The 23176-nt window shown below is 37.4% G+C and overlaps 1 protein-coding gene across 8 annotated transcripts in view; it reads right to left on the bottom strand.

Annotated features, from left to right (window-relative positions):
- FNDC3B (fibronectin type III domain containing 3B) overlaps positions 1-23176 on the bottom strand; it is a 277903-nt gene that overhangs the window by 122155 nt on the left and 132572 nt on the right. For all 8 annotated transcript variants that reach the window (XM_005860876.2, XM_005860873.2, XM_014535302.1 and 5 more), the window contains 2 exons: positions 19458-19698; positions 15728-16024 (listed from right to left, as the gene is read on the bottom strand). In XM_005860876.2, the coding sequence (XP_005860938.1) occupies positions 15728-16024; positions 19458-19698 (538 nt within the window). The remainder of the gene's footprint in view (positions 1-15727; positions 16025-19457; positions 19699-23176) is intronic.

Genomic DNA, 23176 nt, shown 5'->3' on the forward strand with positions numbered 1-23176 from the left:
GGGGGTCCCCACTGGGGTGCCTGGCCAGTCTGGGTGAGGGGCTGAGGGCCGTTTTCAGGCTGGCAGGTGACTGAAGCTCCTAACCGCTCCTTTTTTTCTTTTTTCTTTTTTTATTCTGGGCCAGCTTTAGCTCTGAGGCCTCGGCTGCTGAAAGCCGGTTTCTGGCCTTTGTTTACCTTCTGTATTTGATACAATGTTGCGGTCCGGCTGGCTGAAGCCCAGCTGACTAAAGCTGGTTTCTGGGGTTTTGTTTAGCTTCTGTATTTGCAACATAGTTGCTTAGAGTTGCAGCTGAGAGGCCGGCAAGGCAGGCAGGGAACGTTGGAGTCCGCCGTCACTGGAGCAAGCAAGCCTCCCTGTTCGCTTCAAGCTGCCTGGCTGCTGGCCACCATCTTGGCTGGCAGTTAATTTGCATATCTCACTGATTAGCCAATGGGAAGGGTAGAGGATGTACGGCTAATTACCATGTTTCTCTTTTATTAGATAGGATATAGATTCTTCATGTACACACTCTGGGCTTTGTACCTCAACTTCTTTACTCTCATCAACCTCTTGTTTTAGGACTCCTTGTAACTATAGTCCAAGGAAAGTTTTGAAACTCTCAGCAGGTACAGAGTTCTGACTATTATGTTCAAGCAATGATTTGCTGAAATTTAAACTATAAAGTTACATACTTAACTTTGATATAAATTTCCCAACTATTTCATAGAATCATAGAATCCTGGAGGAGTAAAGAATCTTAACTGATTTCAAATACTATCATGTATATAGTTGAAATCTTCTGTCTTTGTGCTTTAGGCCAAAAATCTACCCAACGGTAAAAAAAAGGAAATCTATAAGACACAATTTCATTACATCAGGCAATTATTATTAAAAACATAGCAAAGCAGATAACAGGACTTTAGAATTTATCACGTTTATGACACGTTGGTGTCCATATAACTCATCTCCAAAATTTAACCAACTATTAGACCCCACTCGGTTAACAGCTATCAAGGAAAGGACATGTGTAATCAATCTATAGCATTAGCTATCCAATCAATGGCTAATAGCATCAGCTCTTAGGGAATTTTCTTAGAGTAATTCTAGAACAATTAAACATTAATTATTACAGGATCACTAGATTTTAAGAATGCATTACTTTCAATTTTCAAAATTGAAAAGCTTTGTGAGTCTTATCTCATGCTAGGTGAAAACTCTCTTAGTTTCCTCTTTGAAGATAATATGTTGCAAATTAGGCTCCTTTCACTTCTTTTTAGGAAATACCATTAATTCCACTATTCATCTCTTAAAAGAATTACACAGATCCTGATATTTAACTTCCACTAAATATGTCCTGCATATTTACATGTGTGTACACATACAAGTCCACGACACAGCTCACTTCTATTTCCAGAGTGAAAGTGAACAATTGTTACAGGAGTCAACTAACTTGTCTCAATTAGCTTCACTGACTGTGCAGAGATTTCCCAGATGCAAACTGCTATTATAGAGGAAGTAGTTGTGCTTACTGATTCTTGGCCTATGTTACTATTAGGGACAGGTACTCAGTGCTGCTATTTGTATGTTTATATTAACTGTAACTCACAGACAAGCCTGTGGTGGATGCTGAAGGTGAGGTAATGCAGCAATCAGACCTAAACATTATGTAGGATAGAGGGCAGGCTCTGGCCCGGTTTCTAGATTGGGGATACTGAAGAGTCTGTAGTAGGCTGAAAACGGTCCCAAGTCCTGGAACCTGTGAATGTGATCTAACACGCAAAGTCTATGGACATTAAGAATGCTGACATGGGCAAATTACCCTGGATGATCCCGGTGGCCTTACATGAAATCACATGTATTCTTCTAAGGAGGCAGATCTGACAGACTCAGAGGAGAAAGCAATGTGAAGATGGAGCCAGAGGGATGTGAAGATGCTGGTCTTGAAGACAGAGATGATGCAGCCACAACAAAGGCGGGAAGAGGTGAGAACAGGCTTCCCTGGGGCTTCTGGAGGGAGCCTGACCCTGCCAACACCTTGATTTCGGCCCAGAGACACAGATTTTGAAGTTTTGGCCTCCAAAATTGTATTCTCCAGATTCTCTCCAGAACTATGAGAATTAGTTCAACAACTAATTAGTTAAACAACTTTCTGTTGTTTAAATAAATCACTGACTGTGTGGTCATTTGTGGGTCACGGGATACTAATACACAGCCTATCATGGACAGCAGTAATTTCAGTATGAACAGACAGCAAAGAAAATCAAACCAAAGTTAATGAACTGAGTTCCTACTGTGTGCCAGGACCGTGCTAGAGGTTATCATAAACTTTTATTTTTAATCCATTCTCCTACTAATTCAGAACTGAAATTTGCTATTGAATTTTTGGGGTCTGACAGTGAGTAGGTCACCACACTGCCTTATCCCAGATTTAGCACAGGGATAACCAAGATTGAGAATGTGGACATTTACCCCTGCTCAAATGCAGTTTCCTAGTCACAGAAATTAATGCCGATCTTTTTCTTTTGATGTTCTGTTTTTCTCATCCTGTGCATTAAAATGGTTCAAAATGCTGAGGGAACATCTGCTCACACAGGGTAGCAAAAAGACAGATAATATGCTTTCCAATAAGCCTAATAGGAGAATGTTGTTTTGGTAACAGATATTATGTACAGTGTCCATAAATCTAGGCTTGAAAATATTCCCTGAAGACTTATGAAACTGGATAAAACTGAAAAATTACACACAAGTTTCCACAAAATATCTAATTCTCAAATGCCTCAAATTTCTCTTAAAAAAAAAAGTAATTTTCCAGGAAGAAAACCACCACCTAAATAAAGTATAATGAACATAATTGTCACCTATGATTACCACTTGTCTAGGAATGGTTTATTTTCCATCTTGTGTCTCATTCACCAGCATTAATCAATATGACTCTAGCCACCATTTCAAGTAAACATCTTGGACATTGTAACCTTCATTTTATTCCTTGGTAATTTTATAAAATCCAGTATATCCTGCTTTGCACACATGACTAACTGACCCCCTGCTCCCACAAAATGTCACCTTTGATATGCTGCCTACAAAATAACCTATCAGTGGATGAATCACTGCATTCCCTGGTGTTCACTGTTTTGTCTTATTCTTTCATGACATTGAAAGGAGATGGGGCGGGGAGGGAAATCAACAGATAAAAAAACAGAACAGACATATACATGATATAGACACTTTTCAATTATCAGTTACTTTAGGGGTCTGGAATATTAGGTTGGATCATATTAAATTTCTAATACTCAACTGTTTTTGAACGTAAAAAAAGTCAGCGGTTTCCTATGAACCTACTAAATACCTGAATCAACCCTATAATTTCTGAGCATCATTTTAAGTCTCAGGTTCTCATACACCAAGTCTTTACCAGAGCCATTAACAGCAAAACTCTGGACACATCTTCCCTTACACTCTTATCCAGGGCTGGTTGCCTGCTAGTCGGGAGATTACTGAAGATAATAAACATGGCAAAAGGGGTGAGAAGGAAGGAAATGGAAATAAGAAGACAAAGATGATCTACCAGGTGGATTATACTCCTTTACAGGAGGACCATAAACTTATGGTGCTACCTTTTTCCTCAGAGTCACTCAATGATCTTGCAACATTGTTTTAAAGTAGGAGCAAGTCTTGAACCTTTCTCCTTCAAAAGTAAGTTGTTTGAAAGCTATGATAAAAACCTAGTTCTAAAAACATTCTTCTCATCTATCATTTCCTACTACCTTTCCCAGGCCAAAAAGCAAAACAAAAATAAAAATATCCCAGTAGTAAATGAAAAATGAATGAGTAAATAAAAAGTTCTGGATTTTGAAAATCCATTCATAGTATTAGCCAGGTATAGGGGATGCAGAAGAGAAATCACAGAATTTAAAAATGCAAGGGGCAAAGTATAATATAGGAGAAAAAGGGGAATGGGTGAGAATTTAATTTCTGGGTATAAAACATCCCACAGATTATCAAGTTCAAAAAGCAAAAGTTCTGAAAGCTTAAGTACAAAGGCTAATGTATGAAAGATCACTGTATTTTCTATTCCAACTATGGGTGACATGATCACAGAATAGTAGCCAACTGCCCTGAAATTATTTCAAAGAAATGATACAGAAAACAGGTATGTATCACCTTGCAGAATCAGGCAAATCAGTAGGAAATTTTACTGATTCTATAATGTATGTATCTACACTACCTAAAAGATACTTTCCAGTATAAAATACTAATGCAGTAGTGCCTCTCAAACTTAATAAAGACAGTTTTGCCCTTATGGATGGTATTCTAGATGGTGCTGAGTCCACTAAATCCAGATAGTGAAATCTGTGGAGAATAATAGTCTATAAAATGGAAATCTTCAATGACATCAAAATACAGTTTCAAATAATAAACTGCCTACAATCAAATTCAAGCCATCCTCTATCCCATAGATGATAGTGTGAGTAGTAAGTTATATTAATGGTATCAGTGTGTTTTAAAAGGTTAAAAAAAAAGAGAAAACCTGGTAGCTGAAGAATTATGGCACCAATAACCATTTTTCACTTGAGCAACACATGATTTAACCAGTTTTCAAGAGTGCTGATATCTTATGGAGTTCCTTGAAGCAACATTCCACCAATAGATAAATCTTCCTGAAAGACTAAATATTTTTTTTAATGTGCTTGGCAAGATACTGAAATAGTTTTGAGGAACTCAGTGAACTAAAAATATGGCAGTTTCTTCATTCCTCTTGGTTTTAAGGATCTTACCATTCCATAAAATAATTTGTGTCTTTTCAAATAATAGAGAAAAAGAGGTCAATCTAAGTTCACCGTGTGACTTAAGAGTAGCAGTAAAAAATGCTTTTGTGATACTAAAAACAATTGTTGGTAGTGCTAGTTCTTCCTCATGCTGTTCTGATGAGCTAGTTCTAGTAAGTACACAAAGCAAAGCTTGGGCACATAATTGAAATGCCATCAATATTCCTCTCTATTATATGTGCAGGTAAGGTAAAAGTGAACTTGCTTTTTTCTCTTCAGAAAGGACTGCATTTTAAAGCAGCTTTAGATTGCAAGAGGACCTAAAAATAATCATGGCATCTTCAATTAAAGCAGGCTGCCATTGACAAAGGCACACTGACCAGAGGTAAAGGTAAACCCTTTACTTGTTCTTAATTTTTAAGCTAAAATTAAAAATTAGGAAAGATTTCTAAATTTCAGCTTTTAAGAATATCAAAACTCTAAAACATCACTTCATTACTCATCAAAAACCCAGTATCTCAATACTGTGTGCTGCTAACTCCTTTCAAAGTTCTTCCTAAGACTGCTTTTATTTTTTTGACTTTTAAAAAATTTTATTTTCCTGAAAATGGCAGAGCAAAGGCTATAATGTTTATAGAATTTTAACATATTAAATTTAAGTAAAATGCAAACATTTGAAATACATTTATCATAATTTATATAGTCTTATAAAGTTTAACATATAATTATATATGTATATATGTACATACATACATATGTTTATATATTTATACAGATTTCTTTGCATAGATCTATCCAGAATGATACCATCCTTTAACTTTTATATATCTTAGTCTCCAGTGAGAAACACTGAAGTGAAATAGGTCACTTCTTTTATTTTTTTTAAGACTGCATTTTTAATTTGCTTATCAAATCACTGTTCACTGGCAGTGGGAGCTCTACCAGCCCCGGAGGAAGACCTAAGTGTTGGGAAAGTCCAAGTAGGAAGAGTGAGAGCTTATTCACATGGAGATTTGCTCAAAGTGGAGCAGCCATCAAAAGGACTCATGGACTACAACAGGGCAAAAGGCTTTCCTTTCTGCACCCCACTTCTCTGGGAAAATGTTAACCTAGTGGGAGGAATGGAATATATAAAAATGGAACATGAAACCTCTCTTATTTTCTGCCTCTTGTTTTTTCCCAAATTATCTTTAATCCACAGTCCATCTTATCGCCCCTGCCCACTGTGTCTGTTCCTTTCATTCTAGTTGTTTTCCCATTTTGCCACTTCCTTTTATTTCAATGTGCCATTCCTCTGGAGCCCTACTCATTTTTCTCCTGCCTCCTTATTTTCCAGTCTTCCTGAACCATCACAATTCCCTTCTGTGCTTGGAGCAAACCATCTTCACCACTATCACCAAGTCCTTCCTGCCCCTTTCTGAGCACAACACCTACATGGGGAGCCCCATTCTTCCCCTGCAGTTGGCAAGGAGTAGTTATGATCTTAACATTTTTCAAAATGTTAAATTCGACACCAGAGAAAAAAGAGGAAATTTTATAGTCAACTACAAGGACATGTATGCTCTTTGTTTGTAAAGAGTAAATAATAAGTAATGAGCTAGCATTACTCCTGTTTCCAAGGACCTTTCCCATTTCACACTTGTGTTCTCTGCTCAATTAATAGAATTTCAAGGTCTTATTACAGCACCCAAAGTTGAAACAGGGTAATATAGTCTGCTACACTGTGGTGTGTTTGGTTGGGCAAATTAAATTAAAAATAAAGCCAAGGCTAGTCATGACAGGAAGGATGACCTGTAATTAGCACATCTGTAATAATGGCTATAATTGTCACATTACAATACACTAATCCCACAAAACCCAAGATTCAACTCCTTGCCTCTGAATACAGCAGTTTTATGTAGGGATCCTAAAGGACCATTCCACAGAAGGAGATCCAGTGACAAGTCAATGTTGATAGAACAGGGGGAAAGTAACCGCAATTACAGCACAAATGCTGAGACTAGTTCAGATCTACTATTCACAGAAATGGTTTCCGACTCTACACACTGTGGCAGCCAGCTTCTGCGATGCCACCTTCTCTTCCCCACCCCACCCCACCCCTTGAACATCCTCTCCTGGTAGTCACACTTCTGTGCAGACATCTCCCACAATGTATCAACAGACAAAACAGACACGGTATGTGACTAATGCAATATGACCAATAGGATATGGAAGTGATGAGGTATAATTTCCGAGGCGCAAGTGCTGAACTTCGCATTTTAGTGTGCTTCCTAGTTAGTGTATACATCTGGATTAACTAACTGCCCCTACAGCAAGTAATATGAGTATTAGCAAAAAGTTGTCATTCACCTAAGTCATCTCCAGCTAACCAGCTCCCACCTACCTTTCCCCAAAACTTCTAATATCTAGCTAAGTAATTTAAAGCAGTCAATGTGTTGAGCAGATTAAAAAAACAGAATCAGGCTCCACTCCTCAGCCTCACAAGAGAATCCAGCCCAGAGAGGAGGCAGAGAAACGATGAGGAAAGAGGGCTGAATTTTATTCTTGCTCAGAATTCATCAGATTGTTTGTGGGCAGTAGCCATAGCCAAGAGAATTTTTTTTGGTCTAGACGCCCCTTGTAATCCCTTCATATCTCAAGTCCTTGGCACTCAAGGTTACTCAGCATGACCCAGACTGCAGGATGTCTTGCCTCTCAGCACGCTGGGGTGTGCTCAGAGGCTGGGTGTACTGTTAACATGATCCCAGGAGGCAGTTCTCGTAAGCAGAAAAATGTTATGGTCTTTCTTCACCACACTCTAATATTTTTAAAGTACTTAGTCTTAGTAAGAGTCTGAAATTGTATTAAAAGCTCATGACAGCCCTCTGAAATACAGGCTATTAATTACCTCCATTTTATACGTATGTGAAGAAACTGAAGCTTTGGGAGACTATCTTCCTCAAAGGCACACAGCTCACAAGTGGCAGAGCTGGAACTAAATGCAAGGTTCCCACTAGTAAGCTATTTTGCTTCTAAGCAGGGCACACTTGTGATGCTGACCTCTGACCCAGTTAAATTCAGAAGTCAACTTAGCTAAATGAGAGAAAGACATACGAAAGTTTCAATTCAACAAAATTGAAGGTTATATATGTACCAGAAACAAACCATGTCATCACTTACATCTGCTGTTTAAAGGATTCTTTGGAATGATATGTATTTTACCAACATGGTTTCTGATGTCATCCAAATGACTCTATGATCAGTTCCCAAGAAAGTAAAAAGGCAGAGAAAATAATATGGGTTCACAGAGTTAAGTACTACATATGGTAGAAACTAATCAAAATCCTGCCCTCAGTCTTCTGGTGAGCATTCATTTCAAAAGGAAATGCAAAGAATTTTTTCACATGTCACTTGCCCTTTAACATATAAATGAAAAATATTAAGCTTCAAGTATGATTTAATGAATTAAGACTTGTTAAACTGACATGACAAAAATGTCTCATCTTGAAAATATAATATAGTAACATCTTTAAAACATTCCAGACTGCAACATAAATATAAGGAAAAGGACAAAAAGATAGGATGAGTGATGTAACTTGATAAAGGCAACTATACACTCCACTCATTAGCAACAATTTGGGCCACTACAGTTTCCTCTTTGTTGAACTGAAGATTTTCCTGTTCACTATTAAAGTCAGCACTTCTCTCATACGGGGGTCTTTCAGAACAAGAGTTATTCATGGTTTAACATCTCCGGCTCGGGCCCTCAGAGGGGAATGCCCAGGTCAGAAACCACAGGTCAAAGAGCAGCACGCACCTTCCCAAAACAGCTTCTGTCTCCAAGCCTGTCCTTTCCCATCCACGGTGGGCAGCTTCTCCAGGGCCTGCAGCCACTCAGAGGCCTCCACAACTGAGGATGTGTGGGTCTGGCAGCCCACATTTAAAATAGAAGTGAGGGTGTTAAATGCCCAGTTTCTCACCGAAAAGAATGTCTCTTGCATTTGGCTCTAGGGGTCTACATTATCTTTTTAAAAAGGAAAAGTTATTTGGGCTTGTTTGGACTATTTTCACTTTTCAGACTGTACTTGGCAGAAAGAGGAGTGAATTCCACTGACTTGAGCTCACTTTTAAGTTTTTCCATGTTTTTTTGATAGGTTTGCCATGCTTAGGAGACCTCTGCAGCTGCAGACAGGTGAAAACACACAGGATTTATCATCACCAAAGACCTGAGACCTGAAGCACTCATTAAAATCCACCTAGAAACTGTACATTTTCAAATTCAGAGAGCAAGCACACACTCTAGGAGGAAACAGAACCCTGCCCCCTCCACACCCTCTCTTCCCAAAGCCCCTGTCTGAGCCTGCAGGGGGGATATGCATCCGCGCTAGAAAGGGTGCCCGTGAGAGGAGGCCCTTATGTAGTGTGAAAGCCCCGCTGAGTAACTTACTTTAAGCAGAAAAGCACCAGTGTTCTCTCTTACAGAGAGCCAAGACCGAAAGAGATTCCAAAACAAAATCTGCCTTGACTCCCAACATTCCAGACCTTATTAACAGGAGGCTCGTCCTTTCGAACAAAGGAAACACTGTCAGCCCTGCACAGGTGGATGCAGCCACCCCGCCCAGAGCCCGCCTGTCCAACCGAGGGCAGCCTTCAAGGACTACAACTGCCCACCATCTCAGACCTTACTACAGTCATTCTTACCAGCAGAATACATAAACTTCCCTGCTAATTCTCAGTAAACAGCTACTGGGGGCAGATTCTGGCTTCTGAGAAATGATAGAAACATATAGAGACAGGAAAGAAGTGTCAGAGAGGACCTTCTGGGAAGGGATTGGAATACAAAAACCTGATAATAAGAACTACAGCTCGGGTCAGAAGGCAATTTGTGATCTCTGAAGGAGAAAAGCTCAAGAGTAATGCTTTTGTCACCGGCTTTCAGTGTTACCATCAGAAATTATGACTCTATGTGGTGGAATTTCATCTGACGTGTAACTGAATCTTTGGATTCTCAACAATTCCAAAGGTCAGATGCCAAAAGTATGCTGTTTCCTCATTTCTACTATATTTGGAATTCTTACCATTTTGTCTCAATTTTTCCCACATGTCCCTGTAAGTTCTAAAGGTCTTCACATAAGCTACTATCTATATGCTAGCAACTCAAAGCGGCTCTCTCCCCACCAATGGATCCTCACAAAGTTTTGATTTTTCACTCTGACTTCACATAATCATTTCTAGCAGATAACTTTGCTCTCCTGTCTGGGGATACATGACAAAGGGACTACAACTCTGGTTGAAAATTGGGGAATTTCAGTTACAAACCCATGTCCCACTCGGTAACTTCCTTAATAATAAATGCTTTGGTTTTTACCAAGGATAAAATGGAAGGAACAAGACTCCCCTCTTAATAAAGGGCAACAAAAACTTCTTTAGCCTCTGTGATGAAAGGCAATAGGACCATTTTAACTGGGTTTTGGCCACAGCACAGGCAAGGCCCAGCTCTTGCACAACAATCTGCACACAGGACATTTTCCATTCCTGTCCTGAACACCCATGGACTTGGTGCCCAAGCACTGATCCAAAATCAAATCTGGGAAAGGAAAAAGAGAAAAATTCTTGAAGTATTTTCCCCTAACTAGTCCGCATTATTACGCCCTGGGAAGACAGGCAGGCTTCACAGAGGAGGTGCTCTCTGAGCTGGTTCTTGAAAAACTGAGAGTTTGATAGGCAGAGGGACAGAAAGGACAGGCCAAGAAGAGAGAATGAGGCATATTCATGAAATGGGACAAAACTTTGGGCACCGGGTGAAGGAGGGAGAAGGGAGGACCTGCCGTACTTTAGGAGGCTAGTGGGTGCCACAGTAAGCAGTTTAGATTTTATTCCCCAGACAATGGGACTACCCCATCAAGGAGGGGAGTGGCATGTTCAGATCTAATGGAGCTGTGGCCATTCATAATACAGAGGATGGGATTGGGAGGAAAATAATCACACATCTTAAAACATAAAGTCAATCATAGCTTGAGCTTATAAGAAATGTACGAGAAGACATGAAGACAGGGTCCATGCCAAAGGATGCCCCAGAGGGTATCCAGAGTGCTCTCTCACTCAGAGCTGTCAGTGTCCCATAACGTGGCACTTGGCCTGAGGTGCCAGATTTCTGCCCAGTCTCAATCCCTCCCAGAGAGCCTGAATGAAGCTTTCAGAAGAAGTGGTCCAGGTTTGGCTTTCAAAATGTAAGATGGCTGTAAGCAGAAGGAAGCCACATCTGATTTACAGGGGAAGGAGTGGCAGGGGAAGGGCAGAGGGAGGGTAGAGAGATACCTGTTTTGAGAAGGGGATCGCTGGGATGAGAGTTGACCCTAAGATTACAGGAGGAAGACAGTTAAGAATGTTCAAGTAACAAGGGTGACCATTATACTGAAGTGTTAAGAACTAAGAGAGGCTATTTTTAATATTTAATAACAGAAATTAAAATACCCATTTTACAGGTGAAAGGAATACTAAAAGTAAATAGCATGTGACAAAGCCCCAACTGTTCTCCACCCACATCAGACCATTAACTCGAGGTAGTTAGTGCAATGAAACGGGAATCATCCATTTCTCTGGGGGCACTGTGGGAGTTTGTCCTGCCCAGGCTGTTTTCCTGAAGGTAATTGTAAATGAAAGGAGGGGGTGGCTGCAGAACTCTATCCTTCAGCAATTTGTTCTAGAAGAGGAAATGGTACAATAATTACGTGTTCAAACAGAAGGCCTATTCTGGAAAACAAAGCAATTAAGATGAAGGATTCATTCCACAAATATTTACTGAGTACTTGCTATCCACCAGGCATAGTCCCAGGAGGTAGGTAGAGAATGGTTAGTTAAGCTAAGTTCCTATTCCCAGGAGGTAGGTAGAGAATGGTTAGTTAAGTTAAGTTCCTATATTACATCGGGAACAACGTCATGAACCACACCTCTGTAACCATCTTTAATATCAGATATAGTTCGCCCTAGCCGGTTTGGCTCAGTGGATAGAGTGTTGGCCTGTGGACCGAAGGGTCCCAGATTTGATTCTGGTCAAGGGCTTGGTACAACATGCAGTAGGCGGCCAATCTATGATTCCCTCTCATCATTGATGTTTCTCTCTCTCTCTCTTCCTCTCCCTTCCTCTCTAAAAATCAATAAAAATATATTTAAAAAAATATCAGACATAGTTCTCTTGGTTGACCATCACTCCCAATGGAGATTTGTTTTAAAAAAACATGAAGCCAGATTAGGCGAAGAGATTCTGATTTTGGGAGGTCTGAAATGAGGTTTAGGAATCTATATATATTTCAGAGAGGAAGGGAGAGGGAGAGAGATAGTGTACTTAGTGTAATTAGTTTTATCACAGGACCAAGTACAAATTTAAAATTTGTCCCTTTTTTGTTAACATTTGTCTTTTGTAAGTGGTAAAAGGGTAATTAACTCATTTAGATTTCCTCAAAAGCTAGGGAATTCTGAAGAAAAAGTTTGGCCTCCTCTGGAAATGTGGACATCTTAACCCATGTAGAATTTAGAAAATACCATAACATGGTTAAGTGTATATCCTATTCTTGTGTAAACCATATATGAATGGAAACAGATCAATCACTCTAGTATTAACTGCAGTTTAATATTAATCAGATGGTGTCATACACTTGAGAATTATGTAAATGACTTGTTTCCTGGGTATAGTAGTCAGCTGAAATAAATGCAAGCACAAAGATGGTCTGGGATAGAATGTTCCCAATTATAAGAAAGCAGAAAAAGTCTTTGGGGATTACTACGGCCAACACTACATTCTGAAACAGATTGAAACATGAGCAACATAATGGACTACATAAGAGGTGATTTGTTTACCTTCTCCATCTGATGATATCGTTCCCTCTTTGCTTTGACAACCAGGAGGCTCAGAGCCTCCTACATGGCCTACATAAGCAATTCTATAGGATTCTTTTATGTACAAACTTAATGTCTTCATCTTATTTGTCCTCAGTTTCCTCAGATATTTATTTAATGGACTGCTTTTTAGAGCAGTTTTAGGTTCACAGTAAAATTGAGCAGAAGGTATAGAGTGTGCCCATCCATATATGCACTGTCTCCACATTCACAGAGCCTGTCCCACCTATCAAAATCTAACACAAAGTGGTACACTTGTTACAACTGATGAACCTACATTGATACATCACCATCACCCAAAGTCCATAGTTTACATTAGGGTATATGGAGCTCTTGGTGTTATACATTTATGGGTTTTGACAAATGTATAATGACACGCATTCACCATTATAGTATACAGAGTCCTTTTGCTGCCCTAAAAATCCTCAGTGCTCCACCTTGTCATTCCTCCTTTCTTCCTAACTCCTAGAAACTATGAATCTGTTTACTGTCTCCATAGTTTTTTAAATATTATTCTCAACTGTAGTTGATATACAGTATTATATTAGTTTCTGGTGTATAAAATAGTGATTAGACATTTATATAACTTATTAAATAATCACCCCAGTAAGTCTAGTACCCATCTAACACCATACATGGTAATTATAAATATTATTAACTATATTCCCTATGCTGTACTTTACATGCCTGTGACTGTTTTTATTGATATAGAAGCAACCAAAGTATCCATTGATAGATGAATGGATAAAGAAGATTTGGTACATATACAGAATGGAATATTATTCAGCCCTTAGAAAGAATGAAACCTTTCCATTTGAATGGACCTAGAGGATATTATGCTAAGTGAAATAAGCCAGACAGAGAAAAACAAATACCGTATTTCACTTACTATATGTGGTATCTAAAAAACTGTCTTCATAATTTTGCATATCATATAGTTGGAATCATACAGTACATAGACTTCTCAATTTGGCTTCTTTTACTTAGTAATATGCATTTAAGATGCCTCCATGTCTTTTCATGGCTTGATAGTTCATTTCTTTTTAGCGCTAAGTAATACTCCATTGTCTGGATGTACCACATCTTACTTATCCATTCACTTACTAAAGGACATCTTGGTGCTTCCAAGTTTTAGCAATTATGAATAAAGTTGCTATAAACATTTGTGTGCAGATTTCTGTCAGGACATACGTTTTCAATGCATTTGGGTAATTGGATACTTATTTTTTATCCAGCATGTAAACCTCCCAGGTCCTTAATGAAATAAGCCTCTCTATATGTATCTATGTCATCTTCCTTAAATCTCTTTTGGTGTAAGACAGAACAAAAGTTATAGAATAAATCAACTAATCAAGGTAGATCAAACCTCATAAGCTCTCTGAAGATAGCTTATACATTCTTTCTTTCCTGTGGACTGAAATTCTCCTTAGGAAAACATTTCTAATTTTTTGTGTATGAATTTTAGTCTATGTCTAAGGTAATAAAATAATTTCAAGCTTAGAAATGACAGTATTATTTCATGAAAATTATTCTATATGGCAAGTATAGGGCTTTGCCTTAAGAGCTATTTAAAGACCTCTTGAACCTTGGGTCTCTTTTATATACTTATTTGTGTTTTGTTTAATAAATATAAGAATAATTTTGTAATACCCTAATCAATAAAAAATTAAAAATAAATAAATAAATATAAGAATAATGCTTGGGGGAAAATGCTTAATAATAATTATAAGAATAATTCATAAAACTTGGAGAATTAAAAATAAAGCCAAAATTAAAAGAACCTATAATACATTTCACTCAGAGAAATGACTGTTCACAGTTCACTGTTATCTTACTATTCCTCTTATTTATGCTACAGTTCACTCATACAATCAATATGGGGGCCAATGTTGATGCCAACATCTGGTTTTACCGTTTTCCTCTGCTCTGACACAGTCCAGTCTTCCTTACACAATCAAACATACATAACCTCCATCTGTTTCATTCACACACAGATTCTCACATACACCGTCTTGTTTCTCCCTGGTTATGGTCCAATAAAGAAAGGGCATATTTAATGAGTATAATAATCAGCTCTTATCCAGTCTTTTACAGTTATTCATGCCTTTGTTTATATCTGTAAACTCACCTAGCTTATCAAAATGTTACCTTCTTGCCCCAGACAGGAGGCTCAATTGGTTGGAGCATCATCCCATACACCAAAAAGATTGTAGGTTCAAATCCAGATCAGGGCACATACCTAAGGTTGCGGTTTCAATCCCTGGTCAGGGAGCATATGGGAGGCAATTGATCAATGTTTCTCTCTCAAATCGATGTTTCTCTATCTTTCTTTCTCTCTCACCCTCTCTCTCTCAAATCAATAAACATGTCCTCGGGTGAGGATTTAAAAAAAGTTACCTTCTTCAAAAAGCCTCTGTTTTTAACTTCTGTGGCATCAAAATAGGTTTTCTCTAAATCTTACCTAAAAACTGAATTTAAAACATATATAAGTTCTTTCCCAAATTAACCCACAAGATTAATCTGCAAAAAAACATAGGCCCTTTTGAGTGGATGTCTCTCTACAATATGTGGTGACCCTAATTCTTGCATCTCATTCTTAGTCTATGAATAGTTCATTCGGGATGCCAAAGGTAGCGTTACACAATAACTCATTCGTGAAACTAAACAGAAATATATTCCTCTTACACAATGATAAATTTCAGTACAGCACAGAATTACACCTGGTTTTATGATGTATAATTATTTTGAGATTTAAACTATCCCTCTGTCTTAGAAATACTGTTTTACTTTGGATCTCTTCCACATCTATCTTCTTAGAGTGACACAAATGAAAAAGGCTAATGTAAAGACACTTTCAGATACTTGTTACTGAGATTAAGTAGTACTTGGCACATATAACCAAAAAATAATATTTTCCCATGAAGTGTTAATAAAAGAGAGATGATGCTATATTGTCCTAAAAAAAAAAGATCAGAAGTCTACCCAAAGATTCCTAGTAGAAAGACCAACCACCATGATATAATGTTCTTATGTAAAAGATGTTTCTTTTAGGATGACCCCATCTCAGTAATTCTCTCCTCGGGGCGAACATTTTTGCACATTACCTTGCAAGTCTGAATCGTTCGACTTTGGACTGCTTCTTGCTCGGCGCTCAGTTTTCTTAATTCCCGGCCCACCACCACTGCCGCCACCTCCACCTCCACCTCCACCGCCTCCACCGCTGTGGCCTTTCCCATAGCCATTGTACACGGTTGTGCAATTGCTTTTGTAGATAGAAGAGGGTGGGCTGTTGAGGCGATTCTGGCGGTCGATCTGGCGGTCTTTCAGTTTTTTGTGTGGAGGCTTGATGTACTGGTCTTCCCGGGTAATGTAGCTTGACATTCCATAGAGTGGTATAATTTCTAAAATGGATGATTATGACAAATGCCAGCTCAGTCTATGTTTCAATAATAAATTATTAAATGGTTAAATAACCTGACTGTTAACAAGCTTTTTTAATATTACTAAATACAGTATTAAAATATTTTTAAGAAAATAATATGCATGTTATACATGCTTATAATAGTCCCATTTGTTTCTGATCAATCAAAGATTAATTAATCTTTACAAAAATATTTTTATTGATTTCAGAAAGGAAGGGAGAGGGAGAGAGAGATAGTAACATCAGTGATGAGAGAGAATCATTGATCAGCTGCCTCCTGCATACCCCACACTGGGGACTGAGCCTGCACACCAGGCATGTGCCCTGACCGGGAATCAAACCATGACCTCCTGGTTCATAGGTTTATGTTCAACCACTGAGCCACACCAGCTGGGCTAGGAATAATTAATCTTTAATTACTACACTGTGTGTTCAGACATGTTCCAGACACTTTTATACTAAAGAAGACAAAATTAGTGTCCAACAAAAAAAAAGCTCCTATTCTGATTGAATTTATAAATTCGATTTTGCCTGTCAAAATATTTTTTCAGCTGTTGCAATATATAAAAAGTTAGAAAAAATAAAATACCCCTTAAATGTGTACTTAGAATCAAGATACTTAAAAATATAGTTATCTTTGTAGACAGAATAGCTTTCTATTGGAAATTATACAGCACCCAGAATAAAAGGAGTAACTTGTGGCATCTAAAATAGTCAACATTTCAATAAAACCTACTAAAATGATGAGATGAGAAATTTCTATTAAAAAGAGTCAAAGCTCACAGAATCAGGGACAATATTCAAGAAGATATTGCAAGGGTGAACATAAGCCATCCCTTCAACTTGGTGTCAAATAGAATATGTTTGGTTGTGGTCTCAAACTCCTATGTTGGAGTAATCAGGAGGCAAGACAAACTGACTAGTAGAATGTTAAGCTGGCTTAACTATGCATATTTTTAAGTGGCTCTAAAGAAAATGGGAGCCTGCAAAACAATCTCATGATCGGAGCAGAAGGGGGATATATTAAATTTAAATAAATTAAAAGCAATATTCAGATATTATTTAAAATGCAAAACATAGTATAGATTGGGTCCTTATATGTTTATATGAAAAAAGGGCCCTACATGCAAGACCTCACCCAATACTGTTCCAGGCATACCAGGACTGTATGGCCACCCTAGTTAACAACTGGTGTTTCCACTTTTCACTTTCTTTCTCTTCACAAAACTTAAGGAAGACCTTTAAATAGCAAACATTCATGCCCTGGCCCATGTTTCTCAGTAGTTAATAGCATGGGCCTGTGCACCACAGTTAGAAGGTTTGATTCCTAGTCAAGTGTATGTACCTGGGTAGCAGGTTTGATGTGTCTCTCTCAGTTCTTTCTCTCTCTCTCTCTCTCTCTCTCTCTCTCTCTCTCTCTCTCTCTCTCTCTCCCGCTTTTCCCCAACTTTTTCTGAAAATCAGTGAAAAAAATCTTTGGGTGAGGATTAGAAGGAAAAAATAAATAAAGCAAATATTCACAAGATAACCAATTTGTACCAGAGAATGTGAAAAAACAAATACAACACTATTAAAAAAGCAAATGCCCAAATAAATTATGTTCAAATATACAAAAAGGATAATAAATATTTTAAATATCACAATGCTTTAACTTGGGCACTAATATATTAATCTTTTAAAATATGTCAAACAATTTTTAAGCTCTTATAGTTTGGGAAATTAAATGTTTAAATTTCTTTTAGGTATAAATGTTGAGAACTAAGATAAGAATATATTCATATGGATTTTTTTTATTAATGCAAAGGGATTTTGTTTTACTGTTTTCTTTCATTTAAAATCAATAAAGGCACTCTTATTTGCACATTATTACTCTGTGCTATTTTAATGAAATTAAACCAAAATACCCTATGAAATTAACACACAATATTTATATTGCTTAATTCTAATGATTTAAATTCTGTTGTCTAAAATTGCAAAGTACATCGTTTACAACATAATAACTATGTGGCCTCCTACTAACAGACTACTCTTCATCAAGCTATGGGTCCATAGCCAAGGCTTTTCACAGTGTCATTAAGCTCAGACCTAACCAGAAAACTCGACAAACACTCAAATACTTAATGTATAGTGTGTCAAAGCACTGAATAGTTTAAGAAACTGAATCTTTTTCAGTTTTTATCCAAATATTTTCATGGAATATGCCCACTCATCTGATATTTTGGGGTGCTCTGTCACTACTGATAGGAAGTTATTGACACCTCTATGAAATTAAAGTGTTAATTTCATCTTTTGCTATCATCTCTCCATACACTGTCATGGTAGCACCTGATTCTTCTGAATTATACTAAATTTACTTCTAACTACTAAAAAAAAAAATTACCAAACTAATTCTATCCCTAAGTTACAACAGAAGATTTCACTTGAAATACCTATCTCAAATTTTTCTTTTGTTAATAAAAAAAAGTTACAATGTGAGATGAACATACAGGAGAAAATATATATTTATAACTGATAAGAGAAAGTGAGGTAGTAATTTGCTCCAAAACTCTATAGTGTAACAGGTATTTCTCATAAAATTTATCTGAACCAACATAATAAATGTTTGAAGTAATAAAATGCGTATATTTATATTCTGACTCAAGAATATCACTTTGCAAAGGTTAAAGTCTAATTTTTACCCTCATTTAATCTGGATTCTTAGTGTACACTCTGATAGAAAAGAGCTTTAGACTAAACTAATACCAAGGCTAAAATTAAAAAGACATAATGTTGGTATCTCTGAGACTCCTTTTCATTTCAAGGTAAGTATCTGCCTAACAACCAGTGAAACTGGGGCTGTGCTAATGGCTATTCTGAAACTAAAACAGGGTTCAGGAGGACCCCATCAACAGCGAGGAGATTCTGAGTTCTGCCAATGTTGCAACATAGAGCATCCAGGAAACTCAAAGGTTACTGAGACCTCACAGTCTTCTCTCATTGGAAATGGGACACAAAACCCTTATGAACTTCCCTGCTATTACTAGACTACATAGATGTCTAGGAACTAATGTGCTGCGGTGGCCCAAGCCACTCGCACATAAAAATATGTTAACAGGGCACCGGAACGTATGATACGTCACTGCCTCTTTTCTAAAATAGCAACTGGCTATCCCAGTCCCTGTTCTTTGTGGGGTGGGATAGTGAGGCAGAATTTAGAAAATGTAAAGAAAGAAAGAGCTGCAACCCATAAAGTAATTTTTGCAAAACAATTCAGGACAAAGGAAGCTAGGAATTTCCCATGCATTTATACATCAGATAGTCCCTCCTCTGCCATACTTATTATGGAAGAAACAAAGGCCTCTCTGGCTCTCTTAAGCTACTTACGTGTTGCAATCAGTTTCAACAGCTGTCAGTGCCAGCAATAACCTACTCACCTTGCTCATATAATGTAGGGGGAAGATGATGCTGAGGAAAGAACTGAGGCGGCATATCTCCAGGTCCGGTAACAGGTGGGTAGTAAGCCGTGTGGGAGTTTTGCATATAATGTGGGTGGTGAGCCAAGTAGGGGGGTAGGTGATGGGTTGGAGACATGGCTGAGGGGTAGCTTGGGGGGTAACACTCAGGAGACTGGGGTGTGACCACCACCCGGCGGACTCCAGTATTGTCTTCAATCACCTAAAGAAAACGGCAAAAAGAAAGAGTGTAGTATGTATCGTTAGCTAATATCTTGTGAACATACACAGTAGTTAGTACTTCCCCCTTAATTTTAATTTTCTGCCCTCCAGAGGAGGAAAAATTAGTACCCATTAAATTCTGGTTCTATAATCCAACCAGTTAAATGAGTTTTAGAAGTAATAACATTTAACCATTACAATTTATGAAATTTTCATCAACCACCTCATTCTGATTACAGAAGATTTTTTGGAATGATCAAGAGCTTGATGATCAATCTTGTTTGTCTCATAAACAAGACTTCATCCAAGACAAGTGAATTTAATATGTGCTTAAGTTAATTTTAGAAATGACTTTAAATATAACTACCAGGTCAGTGATTTTTCCAGAAAGAAGCGACTTTCTGGGGTATATAGTATGCTTTACAGGGCTGAGCTTTCTGAGAACACTTGAGCCCATTCCTACTTTAGCATGCACAGTTCCATCACCATAGAGGCTTTAGTGGGAAAAAAAGGAAACATAACTTCAGAAACCATAACAGTGCCAAAAGGTGATTTAATCTGGGACCAAGGATGTAAATGAAATGAGGGGATTCCAACCAATGAAAACCCTGACTAATCCCAAATCAAATCGGACACCTCTGCTTATATCCTGGTGAGGTAATAAGTGTTATGAAGGAAGACACGAGGCAGGACCCGCTATGAGGAGAGTGAGTGCCAATCAACATTAGATCCATACTTTCTCCAAATGCTTTTAAATTTACACAAGGAAGGTAATTAACTAAAGCCGAACAATACCAATATTTATTGCCTCTGTGGCCAACTTCATGCAACCTGCTCTAAGAGCAAACAATTTTGTTGAGACACAAGATAAGAAACAACTAACATAACAGATACCATAATCAAAAGGGAAAGCTGTGTAATACAGAGAAGAGCATTGAATGACAGAACCAGAAGGGCTTCACTAGCCTCAAAGAACTGATAGGACTGGGAGAGCTGGACAATGGCCCCTGAGACAAGGCAGTGGAAGGGGGCAATGAGGGCATAAGAGTAAACATGGAAGCCAGGACGAGGCTGCCAAAGACACCAGCTGGTCTAATAAAGTACTTAAGACATTCAGGGACTCACAAGGTAAGAAGTGCTTAAAAAAAAAAAAAAAGACCCCAACACTGAAAATTAAACTTGTAATTGAAATACCTATCTCATTACACCTCAGGAGGCTGATTAGAGGTAAAATAAAATGACTTAATGGTAATCCAAAGCATTCTGATAAAATTTATACTAAGTTTTGTTTTAAAACACATTGCCTAATTTAAAATGGCAAGTTTATCCATTTTAGTCTATACTTTAGTGTACAAGATAGGTTTAGTTTGAATTAATAGTAATTAATCTTTATATTAAGAAAACAAAAATCTTTATGTTTATTAATGAATCAATTACCATAACAGTATCAGAATTAACTACTATGTTAAAACTTCCTTAACAAAGCAATATTATTAACTCCTTTAAATTAAGATTCCGAGTCATATTCCTACTATAGCTCAAAACATGTGTATTCGTTAATAAATGTAACTTTTCTGGACTTTGGCAAGCTAATCACATTAACCTCATTTATGAATGTGTGACTGCCAATTTACAGGTGGATGTGAAATCATGCTTAAACCATGATATTGGAAATTCGAATGCATGTGCTAATAACTATTATCAAAGCACATCTTCTATGAATAGTTTTAGTAGCACACCTTGTACAACTTAGTATACATATGGATTTTTCTAACCATCTAATATAAACATGCATCATTCTATAGTGTCTTCTGTTTCCCCACTCTGCCTGGCTATTAAGAGAAAAGGAATATTCCAGATAGTCCTCTTTCATGGAGCAATCCTGTGGTAGACACTGGGAGGTCCACAGAAGCAAAGTAGTTGTTTTCTAGACACAATCTTCATTATTTCAGGCTCTGCAAAACGTCAATGGCTAAAATGGTCACACGGACGTGAGCAATGTAGTAAAACAAGAACAGGGTTCTCACTAAATATGAAGAACAACTCTGAGTTTATAAACAAAGGCAGTTATAATGAAAAGAAATTATTTTAATCATTTTATCATACGATTTTTGGCATTAAAGCATTTTTTTAAAAAGCTGAGTAGCCCTAGCTGGTTTGCTCAGTGGATACAGCATCGGCCTGTGGACTGAGGTTCCAGGTTCGATTCCTGTCAAGGGCACATGCCTGGGTTTCGGGCTTGATCCCCAGTAGGGAGCATGTAGGAGGCAGCCGATCAATGATTCTCTCTCATCACTGATGTTTCTGATTCTCCCTCTCTTTTCCTCTCTAACATCAATAAAAATAAATAAATAAAAATAAAAAATAAAAAGTTGGGTAAACAGCACCAACAGAGTTAAAAACATTAGTTAAGGAAAAGGAATAAAAATAAAAGATAAAGAGCTGAAACATCTTTTTATTTTAATATTTTGTAAGAATAAGTATTTCCACTACTTAAAAATATTAATAGGTCTAAAGTATAAATTATCTTTCACCAAAAAAAGGTTTCCAGTTAGGAAACAAAGTCATTTTCTTAAACTACAAATTGCCTACATATATGAAAATGGTTTCACAGCCCCATTTTTAATTATTTTAAGTTATTCTGTGGTATTTGTGAAAGACATCTATTTACTAGTACATGTATAATCCAACACTTTCACCCTTACTAATCAAGGCCAACTTTATCACTAAAAATATTTTTAAGAAAATGAAATATTAATTCTGAAATAATCAGAAACAAAACCCCAAAATATATGCTAATTATTTTGCTTATTGTTCTTCCATAATACAAATTACAACATATTTAATTACCAAATTCAATTCTGATCTATGTCTAAGAAAATTATGCCTATGTTCCCCAAAGAATAAAGAAGTCTGAGGAACAATAATAATGCACAAAATAATACTCAACTCAAGAAATAGTGGCAATAACATTCTTTGTTATTTTTTTAAAAAAGGTTCATAAGGAAATATATCACTGTAGCAGAATTTAGAAATCAGAATGAGTTCAGTCCAAAAATCTTCAGACAATAAAATGTGCCTTCAGTCTTTTCGAATAACCATGGAAAAAGACAGACTCATTTCCTCTTGGGATGAATGAAATTGTGACAATGTCCAGAGGCAGACAAATCACCTGCATACAATTCAACAACTGTTTCCTGACACATACTATGAGCTAAACACTGGATATTCAAGTGAGGGGGGAAAATAGGTCTTAAACAGTATGATTTATTTATATAGCCTAAGAATAATATAAAGAGAAAAATTAGACTAAGTCTTAAGTGTTGTTCAGAAATCCAAACAAAGTACTGTCTTTTCTGAAATTAAAAACGAAGTATTCCTCATCTAGACCAGTGGTTGGCAAACCGCGGCTCGCGAGCCACATGCGGCTCTTTGGCCCCTTGAGTGTGGCTCTTCCACAAAATACCGACTTCTGTGCA

This window comes from Myotis brandtii, unplaced genomic scaffold, assembly GCF_000412655.1.
Source record: "Myotis brandtii unplaced genomic scaffold, ASM41265v1 scaffold1423, whole genome shotgun sequence".
Taxonomy (NCBI): domain Eukaryota; kingdom Metazoa; phylum Chordata; class Mammalia; order Chiroptera; family Vespertilionidae; genus Myotis; species Myotis brandtii.